This window comes from Portunus trituberculatus, chromosome 45, assembly GCF_017591435.1.
Source record: "Portunus trituberculatus isolate SZX2019 chromosome 45, ASM1759143v1, whole genome shotgun sequence".
NCBI classification, from domain to species: domain Eukaryota; kingdom Metazoa; phylum Arthropoda; class Malacostraca; order Decapoda; family Portunidae; genus Portunus; species Portunus trituberculatus.
This window is the reverse complement of record NC_059299.1, coordinates 7,764,982-7,783,852: the sequence shown is the minus strand read 5'-3', so window position 1 is coordinate 7,783,852 and position 18,871 is coordinate 7,764,982. Positions and strand designations below refer to the sequence as shown.

Below are 18,871 nucleotides of genomic sequence, written 5' to 3'. Positions count from 1 at the left end.
TTGATTTTTCTTACTTCATTATGTTGGGATACACCATTTGAGATTGTGCTGCACTACACTGTACCACCTACAAGATTAGAACCCTTAGCTCTACAAGTTTGTGAGTTTTCTTATTTTCTGTACAGAATTTGGCTCCAGTAATTTTGCAATTAAATGACAAACATGATATCAGTAATATGACACACTCACTTGCAGGCTGAAGTACACAGGACCGCCTCATTTTGAAATATGATGAACTGATTTAGTATTCCTGTTAAATTACCATTTATTAGGAACCACCTTATTTGTATTTGTATTATGGGGTTTCTTTTAAATTAAGATTTTGGTCAGAATACAAAGTCAATTTGATGCATCCCTAGATGAAATTCCAAAACCCAAGCCTATCGAAGGGCGAGAGCATTGCCACGTCTGGTTGTGCTCCGGTGGCAAAGATACAGTACCCATTCATTCATAGTGAATAGAAGATGGTGTGGCAAGAGTTAAGCCCAAATTGTCTCAATATAGCCTTACTTACTGGCTTACTTATGAACAAAATGCACTCATCATAATACTTGCATCTTACATGAATTACATCCCTCTGAAATAGATTCAAACTATAACTACCATCCAGACTCCTAATCTTTCTCCCTTGTGGTGTTGGGGAAAGCAGAAACTTTGTATAATTTCACAGTTTTTGTGGAAATGCTTAACAATAATTCAAGGATTTACTGTGACAACATTGAAAGGAGAAATACAGAAATTAAATACTTAATCCCTTGAGTACTATGATGCATTTTCATATTCATTCTGCTTACTATTTGGTGATTTCACAGCTTCAGAAACTTATGTGGGGGACTAAAATAGTGAACACTGGCCATTAATCTTCTAACCTCCATAGACCCTTCTTAATGTCAATAAAATGGTCTATTCATATACAAATCCCAGGGAAAAAATGTGTCCAAGTATTGAAGGGATTAAACCTTGGGAATACAATATCTTGATATACACTAAATCCAAACTTTAATTTTGTTTCACAGCTGATATCTCATCAAATTCAAAGCTCCTAACTGTATGCAGTTAAGGGATATGCCATCAATGTATGAATTGAATATCTTATTGGAACTAAAATAGAAGTATCTGCTTCTTCCCCAACATACCTTCTTTCGGCATGGCATTCTTCAGGGCAACAATGTAATCAGCAAAAGGAACAAGTGTGTTGTCTGGAGGCTTTAGTTTCCCACTCTGTGCCAACTGGAAGAGGTCATCCACCATTTGTTGTCGTTCAGAGTCATTGAAGTGCTCTTTGTTCCACCGAGTCATCCAGAAGCCTCGAAGAGTGACATCACTGAAGATCAGAGATCCAACTGGTCCAATAACAGGCTGTCGAATGTCACATATTATCAACACAAAAACTGCAACAGGTAGGTAGTCACTATTTCAAATATATAATTCAAAGCATTTAATGAGATTCTTTGTAAATCTTTCATCATAGCCTGACATAAGAGAAAGTGAATTTAATTTTTTCCAGTGGTCATTAAACATATGTATTTTTTCTTTCACAGTTCAAGATGAAAGGCTTAGCTGAAGCTCATCAATAAGGAGATTTGTAAGGAGCTTCATAAATCAAAACAAGGCAGTGATCCTTTACTTACTAACATTTACATTTTCAGATGAGTTTTGAATAACTGTCAACACCCTCATGATTGTGGTTTTATGTTTACTTGTTCTGTAATTTTGTGTAAGTTTTAAAAAGACTACGGGGAACATACCTGTCGAGACATGCCACCATATGTGACCATGACTCCTCCGTGTGCCAGCTGCCGGAGTATTTCAGTGCCACTCCGACCACTCACACAATTCAAAGCCAACCGTGGAGGTGGGAGAGCCTTGACACTTTCACTCTTCCTAACAGCACACCAAAAATACCAAGACAGTCAGATGTTTTGTTACAGCTTTCATCTGATTTATTAATGATCTCCTGCAATGGGGATGCTATACATATTTCATTGTATCAGTCCTAATGATATCTGAAACTGAAACCTCAAGTCAAATGCTGGATTGTACTTTAGTTCCTAACTTGCCTGAGCTCCTCCTCAGTTACCACGACAGTTGCTCCTAATCTTGTCAAGTAGTCCTTGAGTTGATGAATGTTTGGCCGATTGCGCACCACATTGATGGTGTTAATGCCTAATGCTGCAGCAATCTGAAATTGTTATACTACAGTCACACAAACTGATAAAAAAATAAGTAAATAAATAAACTGATAAGAAATAAGTAAATAAATAAAAAAAAAGTAATAAAAGTGAAATACACTTAACTCCCTGTTATTGTGCCTTCAGCTATTGCACATACTTAAAAAGCTGCACATTTGTCCATATAATGCATGAAATTACTACTACCGCACACCTGGCATTAAAAAAATCACAGGTTATGATGTCACGTGATAGTTAAGTTTTTCTATATCTTTTATCGAGAAATAGTTCTTCACATATTTCCCCAATCTACCCATCCACCTTAGCTCATAATCATCCACAATGAGATACTGTATTTGATGGCATATAGGACACACCCTTTTCCATTATTTTTACTCACCCTAACTGCATGCATCATTATTTCATTGTTGGCATTATCATTACTATCACTTTAAAATGCATTATCATAAAAATGAAAGCAATCTAACCTGTGAGGCTGTGATGCATATTTATAAATATCAGCTGACTGGAACTCTAGTGGTGTGGAGTAGTAACATGTTCATGATCACAACAAAGCACAACATCCTCACCGTTATGGCAGCAAGATGAAAAAGATCAAGCCACTCACCTACAAACTACAAGTGTTAAATTATGCCAAGGAGCCAGGCAACAGAGCAACAAGGGCTTTTATGCCACCATCTATGGAAAAAAATTATGTGTCTAGTGAAAGCAAGACGACTACCTGAAGAGTGTAAGAAACATAAATGTTTTCTGCTTGTGTAATGTTGCTTTCAACAGTATATGCTTAAAACATCAAAAGCTTTTTTTCCTGAGTTTGACTTGCCAAAATGGGTGTGCGCCTTGTATGTTGTCAAATATGCTAAATAAAATGTTTCAAAATGCATGTTATGAATGATATAAAAACTGGGCAAAAAGTGACAAAAAAATAACAGCTTGGAGGTCCTAATGTCAATTTGAATTATTACCATAGGTTCTTCAATTCAGCTATCACGTGGTGATTGATGTACCAATTAGGTGCGATAGTGGTGGGTTGAGTGTAAATACACAATGAAAAGTAAAATGAAAGATAAAACACAGACACAAAAGTAGATCATGTAAAAAAAATATATAAAAAGTACATACATATCACAATCAGTGCATTCAGCGCTTCTGCTACACTGTCATCATACTATTCTGCATGCTGCTGGCCCTTCACACTGAAACTGCTGTATTGAAGGATGTCCCACTTACCTGAATAACTGCCTGACCCACAGCAGAGTTTGCCCCATTCTGTATGACTGTGTCACCAGAACTCATTGGAACAAAGTCTTTGAGCATCCTGTAAGCTGTTCCAGGATTGACTGCTATTGTGGCAGCTGTCACCATGTCAGCATTGGAGGGAACCTGTAAAACAATCATTATAAAAAATGAATAGTTTATCAATACATTATTCATGAGTATGGCAGCAACATATACATTATGTACAGTACATTGCAACCTGCAGTGAAGTGGTTTGGACCAAGCCTTGTAAACTTAATCATTAAAAGGATGAAGATAAATTACGAATGGACCAATATCACTGGTGCATGGGAAAATCAGGATTTGACTCTAGTTCATTATATGGTACTTGAAGATTATTCACCATCGTTGTAAAATTAAAAACACAGCCAATTCAAAGAAGGTATCATAGAAATATAGTTTAGTTGCTGGTTGAATCAAAATATGAACCTTGATAAGATCTGTGTGTGGAGCAACAATGTGTGTCCTCCAGGTGCCCATGGCATTGACTCGTGGAATGACCCAGTCTCCTGGCTGTAGGATCTCACCACACTCATCCCCAACTGCCATCACCTCGCCAACACCTTCATTGCCAGGGATGGAAGGAAGTGAAGGCTGCACAGCATAAACCCCTTGGATGGTGTTGATATCTGCCGGATTGACAGGTGCTGCTAGCATCTTCATCAACACCTGCAAAAACAAACATGTAAATATTCCGTGCTCATTGGCAATGCAGCTTATCAATGACACAACACTCGTTGCCACTGCCACCAACGTCAAAAGTATAATTCATGTATTTTCTGAGACTTGCATGTGATTTTGTAAATTTTCAACCTCTTCTGCAACACATGTTACTTGATTTAATGCTCCTCTACCGAAAACCCCCAGATTTCCTACAGGTCCCCCAAGACCGTTGGGGTATGGATTTGCTTGACAAAATTAGGCATTGTCATCCTTAAATAAAAAATAGTGGTGAATATTGTATTTTAATTCATAGTATCCCAATTTTGATAAATCAGAGAAAAACAATTGTTTACTTAATTGACAATTACTAGGTTCAATCACCAAGATGGGTCGTTAGTCATAGGTAATGGATCAGACAATGGTCCGAGTTGGGGATGAGTGAACCGCTGCCTCGTGTCAGTAACTTTGTGCGGCGTCCAGCTCGCCCATTGGAGTGGATTGTTCCTATATAGTGCTTCCTTCCTTGGGTGGGGCTCACCTGGTTTCCAGTCGGCACCGGCAAGGTTGTTTCTTTCATCACGACCACTTTCTCAGGGTCACCGTTTCTGCTGTACTCGAGACACATGCCAGTGCTCGAATGTCGCCGCCACCGGGAGCTGTCATCGAGGCATGACGTAAATTTCCTCCCTGACGAGAGTCGCACAACACTCCTCCTGCAGGCCAGCATTGTTGACAGCCACACTGGTGCGAGCAGAGAGGGCGGGGCCAAGTATTTTTATGTTTATAATTTGCCTTACTTTCTTTTCACTCTTTCATCTTTTCAATGTAAGAGTATTATTTTGACTAATCTAATGCGCTATACCATATTAATTTCAATGCATTGATTGCTATGAAACGCGGACTGAACCTTGAGAACATTTTATCGATTACCTAGTTTTAGTCGTTTCTAAAGAGAAAAGTAAATATTTCTGTTGATATTCCAAATCTGATTAAATATGTTTGACCTTAACTTGATGAGATCAATGTAAATCATGACATTATACGTTTGATGGTATGGTCAATTCATTATCACCATATCATGCCTGCATATGGAGAACAATCGAGCGAAGGAGTTTTATTAAGGTGATCTGTATGTAACAGAGATACTGACATAGATTTATAAGTTTCTGCTGTGGAATCATAGATATGATGATGATGATGATGATGATGATAGTGGTGATGACAATGATAATGATAGTATGCTATCTTATAACCATCTTATTAGTACACTAATATGAATTAAAATGAACAATAGAATACGGATCGCTCTTAGGGCTAAGCTTGGGTCCCTATTAGGTAACAAGACACAGTACGGTAGAATAGAGAAAAGGAAAAAAAAGTACTGGTAAATATACAGGATATTACAGAAAACGACTGAAGCAAGCATGTAAACGGTGTACGTATTTATATATATATATATATATATATATATATATATATATATATATATATATATATATATATATATATATATATATATATATATATATATATATATATATATATATATATATATATATATATATATATATATATATATATATATATATATATATATATATATATATATATATATAACATAAAGAAAGAAAGGGGAAATCACCATACAATACAAAAGATGACCAAGAAAGATGAAATTGATTGCAGAAAAAAACTAAAGATACAAGATATTACAAGGAAAAGCGAATGAAACAAACTAGGAAACTATGTATATAAAGAAGCAAAGCAACAATAACAAAAGATATGATACAGTAACACCATACAAGGCCAAAGACACCATACAGCAAGTGGGTGCCGATACAAAGACAAACCCACCACCATTACTGAGACTGAGCTGAGTAAACACGATGGCCGGCGACGCAGACAAGCCCCTAGCTGAAACCAAGAGCTATATGGGCATACCAGAAGCCCAGTTCGTGGTAAGGAGGTCTTGGAGATATTTTTAGCGCATGCAGTGATAGTGAGCGAGACCTGGGGAGGGAGGAACGGCGGGCATGAGCGTGGGGACGTGCTCTTCCCCCACCTGTCATGCCTCGCCCTCACCATGCTGGCCGCCTCACTCACGGCTTACTGTCACGCCTCCCAACGCATTCCCACTTGCTGCCTGGTCTTGCCTTCCCTGTAGTAGCATTGCCATAGTCTTCCCGCAAGGCGAAGTCTCTGGGAATAATTATTCACATAGTTACATATGAAGACTGTCCGTGCTTGATGAAATTATTCAGTGTGTGTGTCAGGGCTTATTATCCTCTAACCAGTCACTTGATGGTCAGCAATTAGAAGCGTCCAATGCAAGATCATCTGTTATTTTTCAATGCCATTCCTTGCTTCTGAACTAACCTTATTAGTCTCACTCCAGCCACATTTGAGGTGAGCAATCATTTGTAAGAGACCAGCAAGATTGAAAGTTTGGATAGGCTTAGTTTTCAATGTCATGAGGACAGGTTAAGGTCATCCTTATAAGAAAATAAAGAGGAGACCTTTTGATACAAATATATTTTGTCCAAAACTTGTAAGGCAAAGTAAGGACAAACTGAAATGATGAAGATGAGCTGCATTCCCTGCATTCCTGAGCCTCAACATGCATGATATATGACGGTTTCTCATTGTGTCCCGGCAGGAAGATGTAGACACGTTTATGGCCAAGGAGGACAATGCCAGTGCTCAGGATGTCATCAAGCGTCTGGATGAACAGCTCAACAAATACAAGTTCATGGAGGTCCACCTTCAGGCACGGAGAAAAAAGTGAGTTATTTTTTGTGGTGAAGCAGCAACAGATTGTTTACAATGGTTTTTTATTCTAGATGCTTCTAATTGAGAAAGGTTAACCATCCAACTACTAGCTCTGTTTATCTAACACTATTTTACAATTCAACAGGTTAAAATCCCAGATACCTGATATTAAGAGTTCTTTACAAATTGTGAAAGAAATGAAGACACGAAAAGACACATCAGAAGTAATCGAGACTCGCTTCCTCCTGTCTGATCAAGTGTATATGCAAGCTAACATCCCACCAACTGACAGAGTGTGCCTCTGGCTTGGAGTAAGTCTTGATCTAAGTGTCAGTGCTTGTAGAGGTGTAGTTATCCACTCAACTTACATCTCTTCCAGTGTGCTTGTATTCTTTAAACAGTACAAACTTCTATTTCACTTTCTGTATTTTAAAGAGTAAATTAATGTTTGAAGTGAATGAATAAAGAAAAGAATATTTAAAGTATATATAGGAAATGAAGATTAAGATGGAAGGAGTGCTTGAGATATAGAAGTAGATTTTTTCTGCTCAGGATCTTAATGTTTGTTTTATTGTGGACAGGCTAATGTGATGCTGGAGTATGGGCTGGAAGATGCTGAAGGGCTTCTGTCAAAAAATTTGGGCAATGCCACCAAGAATTTGACACAGGTTGAACATGATCTTGATTTTTTGAGGTAAGTGGCACTGAGTGGTAAGTGTGTGTGTGTGTGTGTGTGTATATTTACCTAGTTGTATGTTACAGGGTTTGAGCGGGGCTCATAGTGAGCTGTCTTCATATCTACACTTATCTAACTTCTCCTTAAATTTGCGCACACTTTCTGCTGTTATAGTCTCTTCACTTAATCCATTCCAGATGTCTACTGTCCTATGTGGAAAACTGAACTACTTGATATTCCTATGACACTGACTTTTCATGATTTTCTTGGAATGTCCTCTTGTTTGTCCGTCTCCCTGCTCCGTCAGTGTTACCAGGTCTTGTCTATTTATCTTCTCCATACGGTTTACTAACTTATACATAGTTATTAAGTCTCCTCTTTCCCGTCTATCCTTCAAAGTTGGTAGCTCCATCTCCTTCAGCCTTTCTTCATAGGAAAGATCTTTTATTTCAGGGACCATCTTTGTAGCAACCCTTTTGTATCCTTTCTAGTTTCTTGATATCTTTCTGCCTATATCCTATATGGCAACCATACCACTGATGCATATTCTAGTCTAGGTCTTATCATAGTGGTTAATATCTTTTTCATCATACTTTTATCCATGCAATTGAATGCTACCCTGATGTTCGTTAGTGTCTTGTATGTTGAAGCAAATAATCCATTTATATGTCTTTCTGGAGTCAGGGTGTCTTGTATAATCACTCCCAGGTCTTTCTCTTCTCTTCTTTTCATTATAATCTCTTCTCCCATTTTATATTCCCATGTAGGTCTTCTATTACTTTCACCCATTTCCATTACATGGCATTTCTTAGTATTAAATTATAATTTCCACTTCTGGCTCCATCTCCAGATCTTATCAATATCTTTCTGTAATTCCATACAATCATTTTGTTTTTTTATAAGTCTCAAAAGCTTGGCATCATTTGCAAACAAATCCTCTTGTATATCGTTGACATATTTTTGGAACCTTATTGGTGCCATCACCGAACCCTGTGGTACACCACTGGTTACAGTGAACCAACTTGATGGTTTATCTCTTATCACTGTACTCATTTCCCTATCTGTTAAGTAATCTGTCATCCAATTTAAGATATTTCCCTTATTTCCGCCCATGATTGTTCTATTTTCCATAGGAGTCTTCTGTGTGGTACTCTGTCAAAGGCCTATTTTAATGTCTAGATACACTGCATCCACCCATCTATCTCTTCCTTGTACTTCATCTTCCATTCCTTTGGTACCTTCCCTTCCCTTAGAGTTGTTAATTACATCCCAAATTGGTTCTACCAGTTGCTCACTACATTCCCTTAGTGTCCATCCTGACACTCCATCTGGTTCCATTGCTGTGCATGCGTGTGTGTGTGTAAGTATGTGCAGTCAATACGTAGCCTAGCCATTTAATACACATTTTAGAATGTATGCTTTTTAAGTTTGAATGTTCTTTACAGAAATGTATATACACTCAAAGTAAGTGAATGATACAAGTATAACATTTTTTTCATTATGCAGCTAATGATATGCATTTGATTGATCCTAAAACCTGTTAGCAATGTTGTTCCCAGTGATAGGGAATGAATGACCACACGTGGCTGAGAAAGACAGCCATTATAGTCTCCATGCATTGTTAAAAGCATTTGAATGGACCATAGCAAGGGGATAAAGATGCTTCTTTCTATTTGTCTTTCTATTATGAAATAAAGTGTGTTGTATTGGGGCAATTTTCCTTTCAGGAAGATTTCATGTTGATATATATATATATATATATATATATATATATATATATATATATATATATATATATATATATATATATATATATATATATATATATATATATAATAGTGTGGCTAATACGCATTGTGTTTGGTATCAGGAACCAGTGCACCACCACAGAAGTCACCATGGCCCGTATTTATAATTGGGATGTGAAGAGAAGGCGGGCTCAGAAAGCAGCTACAGAAGACAAGTCAAAAGGACAAGGAAAAGAGGAAAAATGAACACTATAGGCTAGATATTTCGAACAAAACAATGTGCTTTAATATTTTTTTGTTTAGTGCTGATTTGTGTTATTGCTCTAACCTGCTCCTTAACACCTCACTATTTTTTATATGATTTGGATTGGAAAAATTGCTAGTATATGAAGCATAAATACTCAGCATTCTTGCAGTCTTTATTACTGTAAGATGTGAATGGTTTGCTGTGAAGCTTAGAGCTTATGTCTGAAGATTTATGATAATGTTCCTGGATGTAACTGTAATGTAATCTGCACACACAAGCTCTGAAGATGTATGTGAATGAAAATGCCCATATTTATTCATATATTTCTCATGGATTGAAAGCAATCTAATATTGAAAACTGAATATTGTTTACTGTTTTACAGATGATAATCCCTACTGTTTGTTTAATCATTCTTCAGACTCTGTCAGACCTTTTAAAGAACATGTCAGTTCATCAACCACTATATCTTTCATCTTAACTGTATGTGTATCCCATATTCTACTTTGGCTCACTCTGTTCTCTATCATACCAGTATTTCAACCTTAGAAGTTCATATACCTGTTGTGTAGGAGAGCTTGGTCAACAGATTTTCTTGGATACATATTGTCCTTTCATGCGGAGTGGGGAATAGATTATATTCATTATTTCATCAAGTACTCTGTAATTTGATATGGGAAATGCTGAAGTAAGGGTACAAACTGTGGTATATGGTATGTTACTTGAAATTTTCTATACCACTTACTATAGCTGCATCCTTACATTTACTATTACACTGTATATTCAAACTTATGCAAAAATATATCTTTCTGAATTCTGACATTGTAACAAATGCAAGTCCCAAATTGAAATTATAATTTAGCATAACAAATATTACTGCACAATATTTTCAAGTCAGGTCAGACTTGTGCAATTCCATGATATAATGAGTTGAACTTCACACCAAGAATCATTCTCTTGTTGTGATCAATCAACACTTGCATATGTATGAATGGATCACCAACTTAAGAAAAAATTGCCTCCAACATTAACTTCATTGCTTTAGCACCTCACTGCTCCCAGCATTATGGTGTGTACCCAGACCTTCAGACTAGGGAGCACCATCCCTGCCACACCAGGCATGTGTTGTAATGCTAATTAATTAAACCTTTGAAAGCTGTCACCTGTTTCATTTTTACTTATGGACACATGAAATCAGTATCAAGTGCCCTCAGTGTAGTGTGGGAGTGTGGATGCATTCAAGTTGTGGATTTAATATGTTCTGGTCTGTGAATAAGTATATTATGGATTGAATATATAATATATATAAAATATATATAAAAAACCACAAGAACTGTTGAAGTGCATACATTGATAATTACTCAAATATGCAATGTGCACTGTAATTAATAAGAAATGTGCATTTTCACCTTATAATTGTACTTGAATCAATTACTGACAATTTCAGGTTGTATGACAACCCAAGATATTAAAAACCTATACTGTATGATGCACATCATTTGACATCACCTGACTGTTCATGAGAGAGATCACAGATGATCTCATTCAAGAGTGTTTCCTTAATGGAGCTTCTCTTCAGAGATTCTGCCACAACGTTTACATCATCAGCTCTAGTAGTATTGTGGTGATGTGCAAGGACCTTCCATAGAGTTGAACGACAACCTAACTTTACAAGTAATGCCTCAGCATTCCTTACACAGTAAACTGCTTCTTCAGTAACTGCTGCAATCAATTTGAACAAATAAAGGATATCTTGTTCCAACAAATCCAATAATCTGGAAGAAGAGATTTGAGCATCTGCACATTCTTTATCCTTACTGAAATCCTCATTGTGATCTGATATGAACATATGTGGCACAATAAAATAACTAAGAAATAGTGGTTTGTCTGGCACTAGGGGAAAAACAGACAGACAGTTCGAGAGGGAGTGTGCTGCTGCTCGGGCCAACCACAGCGTTTCCTTGTAGATGTTTACTTCCCCTTTGTCAAACACTCGGTCATCATCCTAGAAGGAAATATAATTGTATACATACTCAATTCCTCTATTTCCTTCAAGTTATTGCCAGGTTATTATTTTGTACAGTATTCCAAACAACTAATGGAACAATACCTGTGAAAGCCCAAAGCCTTCAGGCTTATCTTCCTTCAAGCATAATTTCACAAGTAGTGACAATGCCTCTGGGGTTCCAATGGTGCCTGAAAACAAATTTTACATGAGAACATTAAAGAAAAAAAAAAAATTTGTGTCATGTATAAATGTTTAAATCTACTTTGTTGGATTTACTAGCAATCAAAATTTTCTTACCAATCAAACTGCAAACTTTGTGCATGGCTCTTGGTGGACTGAGGCAGACATCCTGTTTGTCAAGGCTGCTGGTCCCTTCAGCAGCTATGTCTTGCACCTCACTGCTGTCATCCTGGAGCTGCATCATCACTACCTCCAGGGCATTCAATCTTGCTATAGCTACAATAAATAACAAACTTTCTCTATTATATGTTTAGGTGAGTAGTTTTGTTAGCATTTTTATATAAGGGGTGACATGGCTGCCTGGATTTTATGATTTAAGTAAGGAAGGGAAAAATGTATTACAACCTGAGGAACTTCAAGATCATTATATATGATTCCATCTACATAAGTATGATTTCAGGAACTTACATGAGATGCATGGATGAGATAAGAGAGAAGGCAGAATCCAGGTGAGGCCCTGAGCCACAGCTACACGGATATCGTAGTCACATTCACTAGCTGAAAATTCCACAATCACATCCAACCACTGACCAAACTCTTCTTGAATGTGCAGGGTAGGTGTCTGGTAAGATGACAGAGTGGTTATTAGTGTAATGCAATTTGCAGATTTTTCTTGTTATAATAAAAGCATCTAATAGAAAAAAAATTATATGGGTTTCGCAAAACAAATTGTAATCTGTGTTGAGGCAATTCCTAATATACTTACCATAGATAATAGTGTGGACATGCAAGCTGAGCTGAAGTGTATCACTGCTGCCTGCAGCTCAGAGCAAGCTTCTTCTCTGGCCTTGGTGACAGAGTGCAGCAGAAGGGGTGTGAGGTGTGAGTGTTCACTGTGACAGTGGACAATCCTGCTCATTATCTGGTAGATTAACCGCAGGCAAGTGGAATCTGTCTCTTTATTTTCCATTCTTTCTATTAGTATATCAAATATGTAATCAGGAATATTATGAAGGCTTGCTAGATGTTCCAAAGTGCACATTCGCACATCAGAACAGTTACTGTTAATGAAACCATTGTATATATTTTGGAGGTCACATGATCCAGTTATGGAACTGCTTAAAACAAGCCTGGTGGCTTGTTTCTTGCAAAGTGGTAACCAAGGTTGGCTAGACAAGAACACACTGTCTGCATGAATGAATGATAAAGCTTTTGAATGAATATTCTTGAATTCAACTGATGTTTCATCAATCATACATTTGTCATCCAAAAAGGCAAAAAGTTCTAGAGCACAACTGCGTGTCACTAAGCATGGGTTCCTCTCCGTGGCAGACCATGATATCTGAAATATACTCTGAACAATATCTTTAACATCATTCTCAACCTTTCCAATATAACTTTTGAGCAATTTTAATAGACAAAGGATGGAGCCATGGAGCATATTCTGATCTTTCAAAGTAGCTTGGTGACACAGCTGGCCTACCACTTGAGACAGCTGACATGGAGCCACCAAGGGCACCAGGGCATGTGAGGCAAGGGTACGCAACTGGAGTACACAAGAAGTAGCACATTGTAGAATAGCAGGCCTGAAGGAGGCCATGGAAACAGCTGATGTACGGCCCTCAAGAGGTGCTGGTGTGAGCCTGGCTAGCAGTAGCAATGTCGGGAATAATGCAGGAACCAATCTTCCCTCTTTGATCTCAGCAGCACCAGCATCCAGTTCATCTTTTAAGAAGTTGAAGAGTTCTGGGTATCTCCTAAAGAACACGAGAGCAGACATTGCATTCTTGCGGCTGAGGTCATCTTGGGTCTGCTTTACACCCAACATTCGTGTCACTAGTGAAGCAAACAGAAGAGAAGCTGCATTACGTTCAGCCCAAGCATTACTTTTATATCCTCTTAGGGCAGCCTTGACTCCATTGGATACATACAATATTATGTGATCACCAAGCCTTGTGTCTCGATACAATGACCTCAAGATATTGAAGGCATGAATCCTAGCATCACTTCCTTCAAACTGGGATTCACTGGCCAGTTTCAAAAGGAGAGTCATGGTTCTCTTGAGGCAAGCAGCTCCCCAAACATTTGGCTCTGATGACAGCACTGCTTGTACTATGAAGGGAACTCCTGCACTGCGACGAGTGGAACACAGTCGTGTGTCGCTGCTATCTTGTATTGAGTGTAGTACTTCAATAAGCCATTTCTCTGGAAGTTTTCTGAGTGATTCTTCTTCACACTGCCATAAACGCTGACAAATCCGACCAAAGCCAACATAAGACTGTTCAAAGGCTCCTCTATGTTTGGTTTCTAATAATTGTGACAAGAAATATTGTCCAATATCTTCAATATCTTTTGTAGTAAGTAAGCTAGTGCCACTGGAGGAGAGAGGAACTTGATGGATTAGTTCTCCAAATATCAGAGACACTTCCTTCACACTTCGCCAGGCACACAGCAGTACCATCTGTGCACTGATAGCCTGAGCCTTCACAAGTTCCTCAGGCCTGCAATCTTGTGACAAAGTGATTTCTTCTTGTCTTTGCTGGTTGCCAAGAGATGCCTGAAGAGCAGCTCTGAGGGACTCCAGACTGTCTGGACTCAGATCCATTGGTAGATGTCCTTCTGGTGATGAGTTTCTCACTACTGGAGCTACCAACTCAGACACTTTATAACACATTTCCAGGATCTCATGTATTATATGAACCCACTCTGAAAGGTTATTTGTGAATTCTGACTCAGGCAAATCAGAAATCTGCATTCTTAAGCACAGTAACAGTCCGTACATGGGGCCTGAAGCTGCTGCATTCAGTAAGTTCTTCTGTGCAACTTTAATCTCTTTCTGGAGACAATTCAGTAAAAGTTTACAAACAAGTCTTCTGGGGCTGTCACAGGACATAGTCTCAGAAGTCCAATTACCAATTACTTGAATAAGCGTTGGATGATTACATAAAAACTTGAAGACATAAGCTGCTGTCAGGGAATCTGGAGGCCTGCAAGATGATGATAGGCTGAGAGCAGCAGTAAACAAAGATTCCAGCTTATGTTGAAATATCTTTTCATTAAAGCATGACTGCAAGAGTTTGAGAGCTATAACTTTGTTGGTCTCAAATGAGTCATCTAGTATTGAAAGAAGAGTATCAAGGTATACCTCCTGCTGTACAAGGTGACAAACATTTAGAGTCTCACCACATCCATCCACAATAATCTCTTGGAATAGTTCCAATACTTGCAGTGCTGCTGATTTCCGAGATGCATTTGCTCCATATCCAATGCTTTGGGTCATCATTGTAAATAATCTATTGCAGAAAGATGACAGAGTATCAATTACTGATCCATCAGAACATTTCAGTATTTTATTTGATTTCATCAAAGCAAATGAACCTTCTTTGATGCGAACTAAAAGTCTCTTCATACTCTTCACTAAATGCTGCCTGTGTGAGGGGCTGTGAGAAGTAAAGCTGTATCTGCAGTAATCCAGGATTAACTCGAGGTCCTGAGCTTCTGGCAGCTCAGTTGACTTTGGGCTTTCACACAACAGGCTAAAGGCTGCCTGCTGCACTGACTCATCCCGGTGAGAGATGCACAGTTCAATGATTCTATAAGGCAGCACAGCTTTCCACATGTTCGTATCTTGCTGTTTTGATCGTTCATTGCATTTTGTGATCCACTGTGATGAATATCTGCCAATTTTCACACACATAATGAGAAGACACAGTTTCTCACTTACTGGGTTTTCTGAGCACTGAACAAGTCTGCATACTGCTGTATCAAGGCTTTCTAGACAAGCAAATAACAGTTTCTTAAATAATGATTCATATCCATATGGTTGCATTTCTTTTGAAAATAAGTCAATAAAATTTGTGAGCCACACATCCTGCCAGTGGCTTAAGGACACTTCTTTCAGATGCTGCATAAAAAGAGCTTGTATCAACTCTGAAGCATGGCTAGCCATGCTTGGCTCCTTGAGGTAGGTGATCAGTGTGCATGGAAGAGAAGGATACAAGTCCAAAAGGAGCTGAGCTCCCAACACTGGCACCATACAGCTCACAGCACTACATCGATACCACCTGCCACTCAGCTGTGGCACAAAATTGGCACAAATATTCAGAAGATACTGTTTGCATTTTTCTTCATCCACACCTTGCAGGATTCGTAATAGATTCAAAAACGTTTCTTTAGTTGTGTGTTTTACACTGTCTAGGAAATGATCCCAGCTTAACCAAAGATACTCTAATAAATATGACACAGGTGGAGAGTTAATATCTAATTCACTTTTTGAATCGTCCATCAGGAAGCCACGAAGATGTGCCTCTGCAGTGCGCAGGGTCCATTGGTGAATTAACCTTATTGCACTGAGGGCAATGTTACCATCACTGGTATTGGAGGCCAAAGTAAGGCATGCTTGAATTACTTCTATACCAAGAAAGAGGTCATTCTCTTTAGAGTACAGATTTCTGCTCGGAGTAACACAGAGGATGCCATTTATCAAAGCTAACTGTCCAACACATGGCAAGTCTGCATACTGTCCTACTCCATCAAGTACATTCTTAACCAACAGTGAAAGGCTCTCCTTGGACACAAGATTGTGAACCAATATAAAGAGTTGACCACAATTAATTCTGAGGTCAAGGGGACACGCAGGATGGTGCAATGTGTCCAGCACTCCACCCAGTAACTCCCTAGACAAGGCATCAGTATCTTCACAAGCACAATAATGCTGCTGATAGAACAATGTGCTGCTCTTCACCAGCTGCTGCATTTGCTGAAGAGCTGAGGAAGTTTCCACAGTTGAGGATTCTCTGAAAAATTAGTTAGCAATTATCCTTTTGTAAACATTAAATTTCACATGAAAAATTAATCATCACCATTTGAAAGCTTTATAGGTATCCCAATTTCTGTGGGAAAATTCAAGAGATAATTAAAAATCTACAAAGAATTATGGTACAAAAATTAATATTGCAGTGCAATTAAACACTAACAGTAAAGAAATGTTAAAACATTTTTGTATTAAGTGTGTGTGTGTGTGTGTGTGTGTGTGTGTGTGTGTGTGTGTGTGTGTGTGTGTGTGTGTGTGTGTGTGTGTGTGTGTGTGTGTCCAGAGAAATAAGAAAGTTGTGAAATTCTCAGCTTTAAATTCCTAGCTCCTTTGCACTACCATAGTATGTCATTCAGTAGCTAATTAAGGTTTGGATGAACATGCAATATAAATATTTAATATCTTATATAGTTTTCTTTGAAGAATCATCCCAATATTTTCTTACCCAAGGCTGTTCTTCCATAGAAGTCCCATCCCTCGCAGGATGGCCTGGATGATGACAGACTGCAGCTTGAGCCAGTCATCAGTCTCTGAGGGACAGTATGTTCTATCCTGTTTCTCTGCTGCCAATATAACATTTCTTTCCTCAACCAAAAGTGACACTCCTTGTACCAGACTAAAGACATCCGTTGTACTTGCAGTTCTAGACTGAAGGAAATTCAATGCACATTCTCTGTATGTCTTTGGGTAACTTACAGCCAGAGTAGGGATGCACCTGAGGGGAAAAAATTGTCCTAGTAAAATGGAAAGATAGGTTAAGAGTATTCTGACCATAAATGTATATAACTGTTGTACTCACTTTAGTATTTTACTCTTAAGTTGCACCTTTGGCTTCAACTGCAATAGAGATGATAAGAATATTGTGGTGCAGATCTCAGCAGAGTCTTCAGAGGACAGAGCTGCAGTGAGTAGCTGTGAAAGTTCCGCTTTAGTAGTTTTGAAAACAATGCCTTGCTTATTTCAAAGATCTGATCACAATAAAAAAATGTTATATTTCCAACATTAACTTTTAAGTAAAAGTCAACATTTACTAATAAGATTTACCATTACACACCTTGTCTACAGCAGCAACTTGTTGCTGAGGACTGCCAGGGCTCACAAGTTCTCTTAAGGCTGACTGGATATCTTCTGTTATATTTTCTGAGATAAATGTCATAAGTGAAATTTTTATATCTGTTTCCATTCCCAGAGTATTGTAACTAGTAACAGTTTATTTCAAAGTGAAATTTCTACATGACAGGGAAGGAAAAAAAAAAAAAAAAAAATCAAACTGGTGATGAATCTGCAAGAGTGTTCTTGGATTGGAAAGATTTGTGAAGTAGGTAACATTATTCAAGAAATATAGTTAGTTGCTTTCTTATAGTTTTGTAAAACAGCTAATTGGAAGAATGTATCATAGATTATTTGCTTTAGAGTGATTTCCAATGCCCAACCAGTAATAAATTCCATTCTACATATATGTACATATATAATCATAAAAAAATGTCCACTTACCAGGAGTTTCCAGGATAAGCCTTTCTAAATGTGACTTGCGCACTTTCCCACCCTTCATTGAGTACTTGGCAAATGCAGCATCCATCTTGCTGCTGTCTGCCACTCCTCTATCATGAAATACTTAATTGAGAAAATATGTATACATGCTGCAGCAGTTTTTTTCTTTAATGATTATTTTATATATATATATATATATATATATATATATATATATATATATATATATATATATATATATATATATATATATAATGAATCATCACCTATTACCTTAAGAATTATAATGAATTATAATGTAACCATTTTTATCATGACTTTTATGTATATTGGAAGCTTGTAAGAGTTCATGAGTGACCAGTATGTCTAAATAAAAAAGCTGTATGTGAAACTAAGCATTACCAGCCAGTATGATGTAGTTATGTGTATTGCTTACTCCATAAAAGAAAAAAACCTTCCGTCTCAAAGAATTACATGGCTTTAATACAGTATATGTAATTCAACCATGACACGTGGGTGCTCCGCTTACTTCTCTCAGCTCAGTTCCTTGCCAGCCACCACCCTATTCCACAGTGAAAGCGTGGAGCCTGTATTGTTCCAGCACTATACATCATGACACAAGTGGACAGGACATTGAAGTATAAGGCAGTTTACCTGTGGAAGTGAGATGTCAGCTGTCAGTGACCACCACTTCACAGGTGCACCATGGACTCGGCTACTTCTTGCTGTAGGGGCCGTACATGCGAACTCAGACACATATTCAACACAATTATCACATAAACTCCAAGAAAAAGTACATGGAATTGAC

At 37.9% G+C, this 18,871-nt stretch overlaps 3 protein-coding genes across 7 annotated transcripts; 1 reads left to right on the top strand and 2 right to left on the bottom strand.

Annotated features, from left to right (window-relative positions):
• On the bottom strand, positions 1–4,905 carry LOC123519430 (enoyl-[acyl-carrier-protein] reductase, mitochondrial-like). Its single transcript, XM_045280724.1, has 6 exons — positions 4,672–4,905; positions 3,900–4,139; positions 3,423–3,575; positions 2,061–2,182; positions 1,749–1,884; positions 1–1,359 (listed from the first exon to the last, which is right to left on the bottom strand). The coding sequence occupies exons 1-6, from the start codon at positions 4,858–4,860 to the stop codon at positions 1,102–1,104; spliced, it is 1,098 nt and encodes a 365-aa protein (XP_045136659.1). The 5' UTR covers positions 4,861–4,905; the 3' UTR covers positions 1–1,101.
• A 1,032-nt stretch (positions 4,906–5,937) lies between these two features.
• On the top strand, positions 5,938–10,730 carry LOC123519283 (prefoldin subunit 3-like). The gene is made up of 5 exons (XM_045280437.1): positions 5,938–6,091; positions 6,790–6,914; positions 7,048–7,213; positions 7,484–7,596; positions 9,449–10,730. The coding sequence occupies exons 1-5, from the start codon at positions 6,020–6,022 to the stop codon at positions 9,570–9,572; spliced, it is 600 nt and encodes a 199-aa protein (XP_045136372.1). The 5' UTR covers positions 5,938–6,019; the 3' UTR covers positions 9,573–10,730.
• LOC123519280 (thyroid adenoma-associated protein homolog) lies at positions 10,219–18,856 on the bottom strand. 5 transcript variants are annotated; one of them, XM_045280430.1, is made up of 10 exons: positions 18,718–18,856; positions 18,067–18,173; positions 17,627–17,712; positions 17,372–17,484; positions 17,018–17,287; positions 12,526–16,555; positions 12,228–12,381; positions 11,877–12,035; positions 11,682–11,767; positions 10,219–11,576 (listed from the first exon to the last, which is right to left on the bottom strand). In XM_045280430.1, exons 2-10 carry the CDS (start codon positions 18,149–18,151, stop codon positions 11,067–11,069), a joined length of 5,493 nt encoding a protein of 1,830 aa, XP_045136365.1. In that variant the 5' UTR covers positions 18,152–18,173; positions 18,718–18,856; the 3' UTR covers positions 10,219–11,066. The 5 variants fall into 5 exon arrangements, with proteins under 5 accessions (XP_045136365.1, XP_045136366.1, XP_045136367.1 ...); XM_045280431.1 differs by having other exon boundaries at positions 18,067–18,186; positions 18,718–18,851; XM_045280432.1 differs by lacking the exon at positions 18,718–18,856 and adding an exon at positions 18,593–18,717 and having other exon boundaries at positions 18,067–18,186.
• Positions 18,857–18,871: the final 15 nt, after the last annotated feature.

What these genes read in the sequence shown, in the direction of transcription:
- LOC123519430 (XM_045280724.1), bottom strand. Translation starts at nt 4,860, where the DNA reads ATGCTGGCCTGCAGGAGGAGTGTTGTGCGACTCTCGTCAGGGAGGAAA. An exon ending in CACACACAGATCTTATCAAG is followed by an intron (nt 3,576 to 3,899) that starts GTTCATATTTTG and finishes ATTGTTTTACAG; the next exon opens with GTTCCCTCCAATGCTGACAT. An exon ending in ATGGTGGCATGTCTCGACAG is followed by an intron (nt 1,360 to 1,748) that starts GTATGTTCCCCG and finishes GACATTCGACAG; the next exon opens with CCTGTTATTGGACCAGTTGG.
- LOC123519283 (XM_045280437.1), top strand. Translation starts at nt 6,020, where the DNA reads ATGGCCGGCGACGCAGACAAGCCCCTAGCTGAAACCAAGAGCTATATG. An exon ending in TACCAGAAGCCCAGTTCGTG is followed by an intron (nt 6,092 to 6,789) that starts GTAAGGAGGTCT and finishes GTGTCCCGGCAG; the next exon opens with GAAGATGTAGACACGTTTAT. An exon ending in CATGATCTTGATTTTTTGAG is followed by an intron (nt 7,597 to 9,448) that starts GTAAGTGGCACT and finishes GTTTGGTATCAG; the next exon opens with GAACCAGTGCACCACCACAG.
- LOC123519280 (XM_045280430.1), bottom strand. Translation starts at nt 18,151, where the DNA reads ATGGATGCTGCATTTGCCAAGTACTCAATGAAGGGTGGGAAAGTGCGC. An exon ending in AAGTTGCTGCTGTAGACAAG is followed by an intron (nt 17,485 to 17,626) that starts GTGTGTAATGGT and finishes GAACTTTCACAG; the next exon opens with CTACTCACTGCAGCTCTGTC. An exon ending in AAGGCTTTGGGCTTTCACAG is followed by an intron (nt 11,577 to 11,681) that starts GTATTGTTCCAT and finishes ATTTCCTTCTAG; the next exon opens with GATGATGACCGAGTGTTTGA.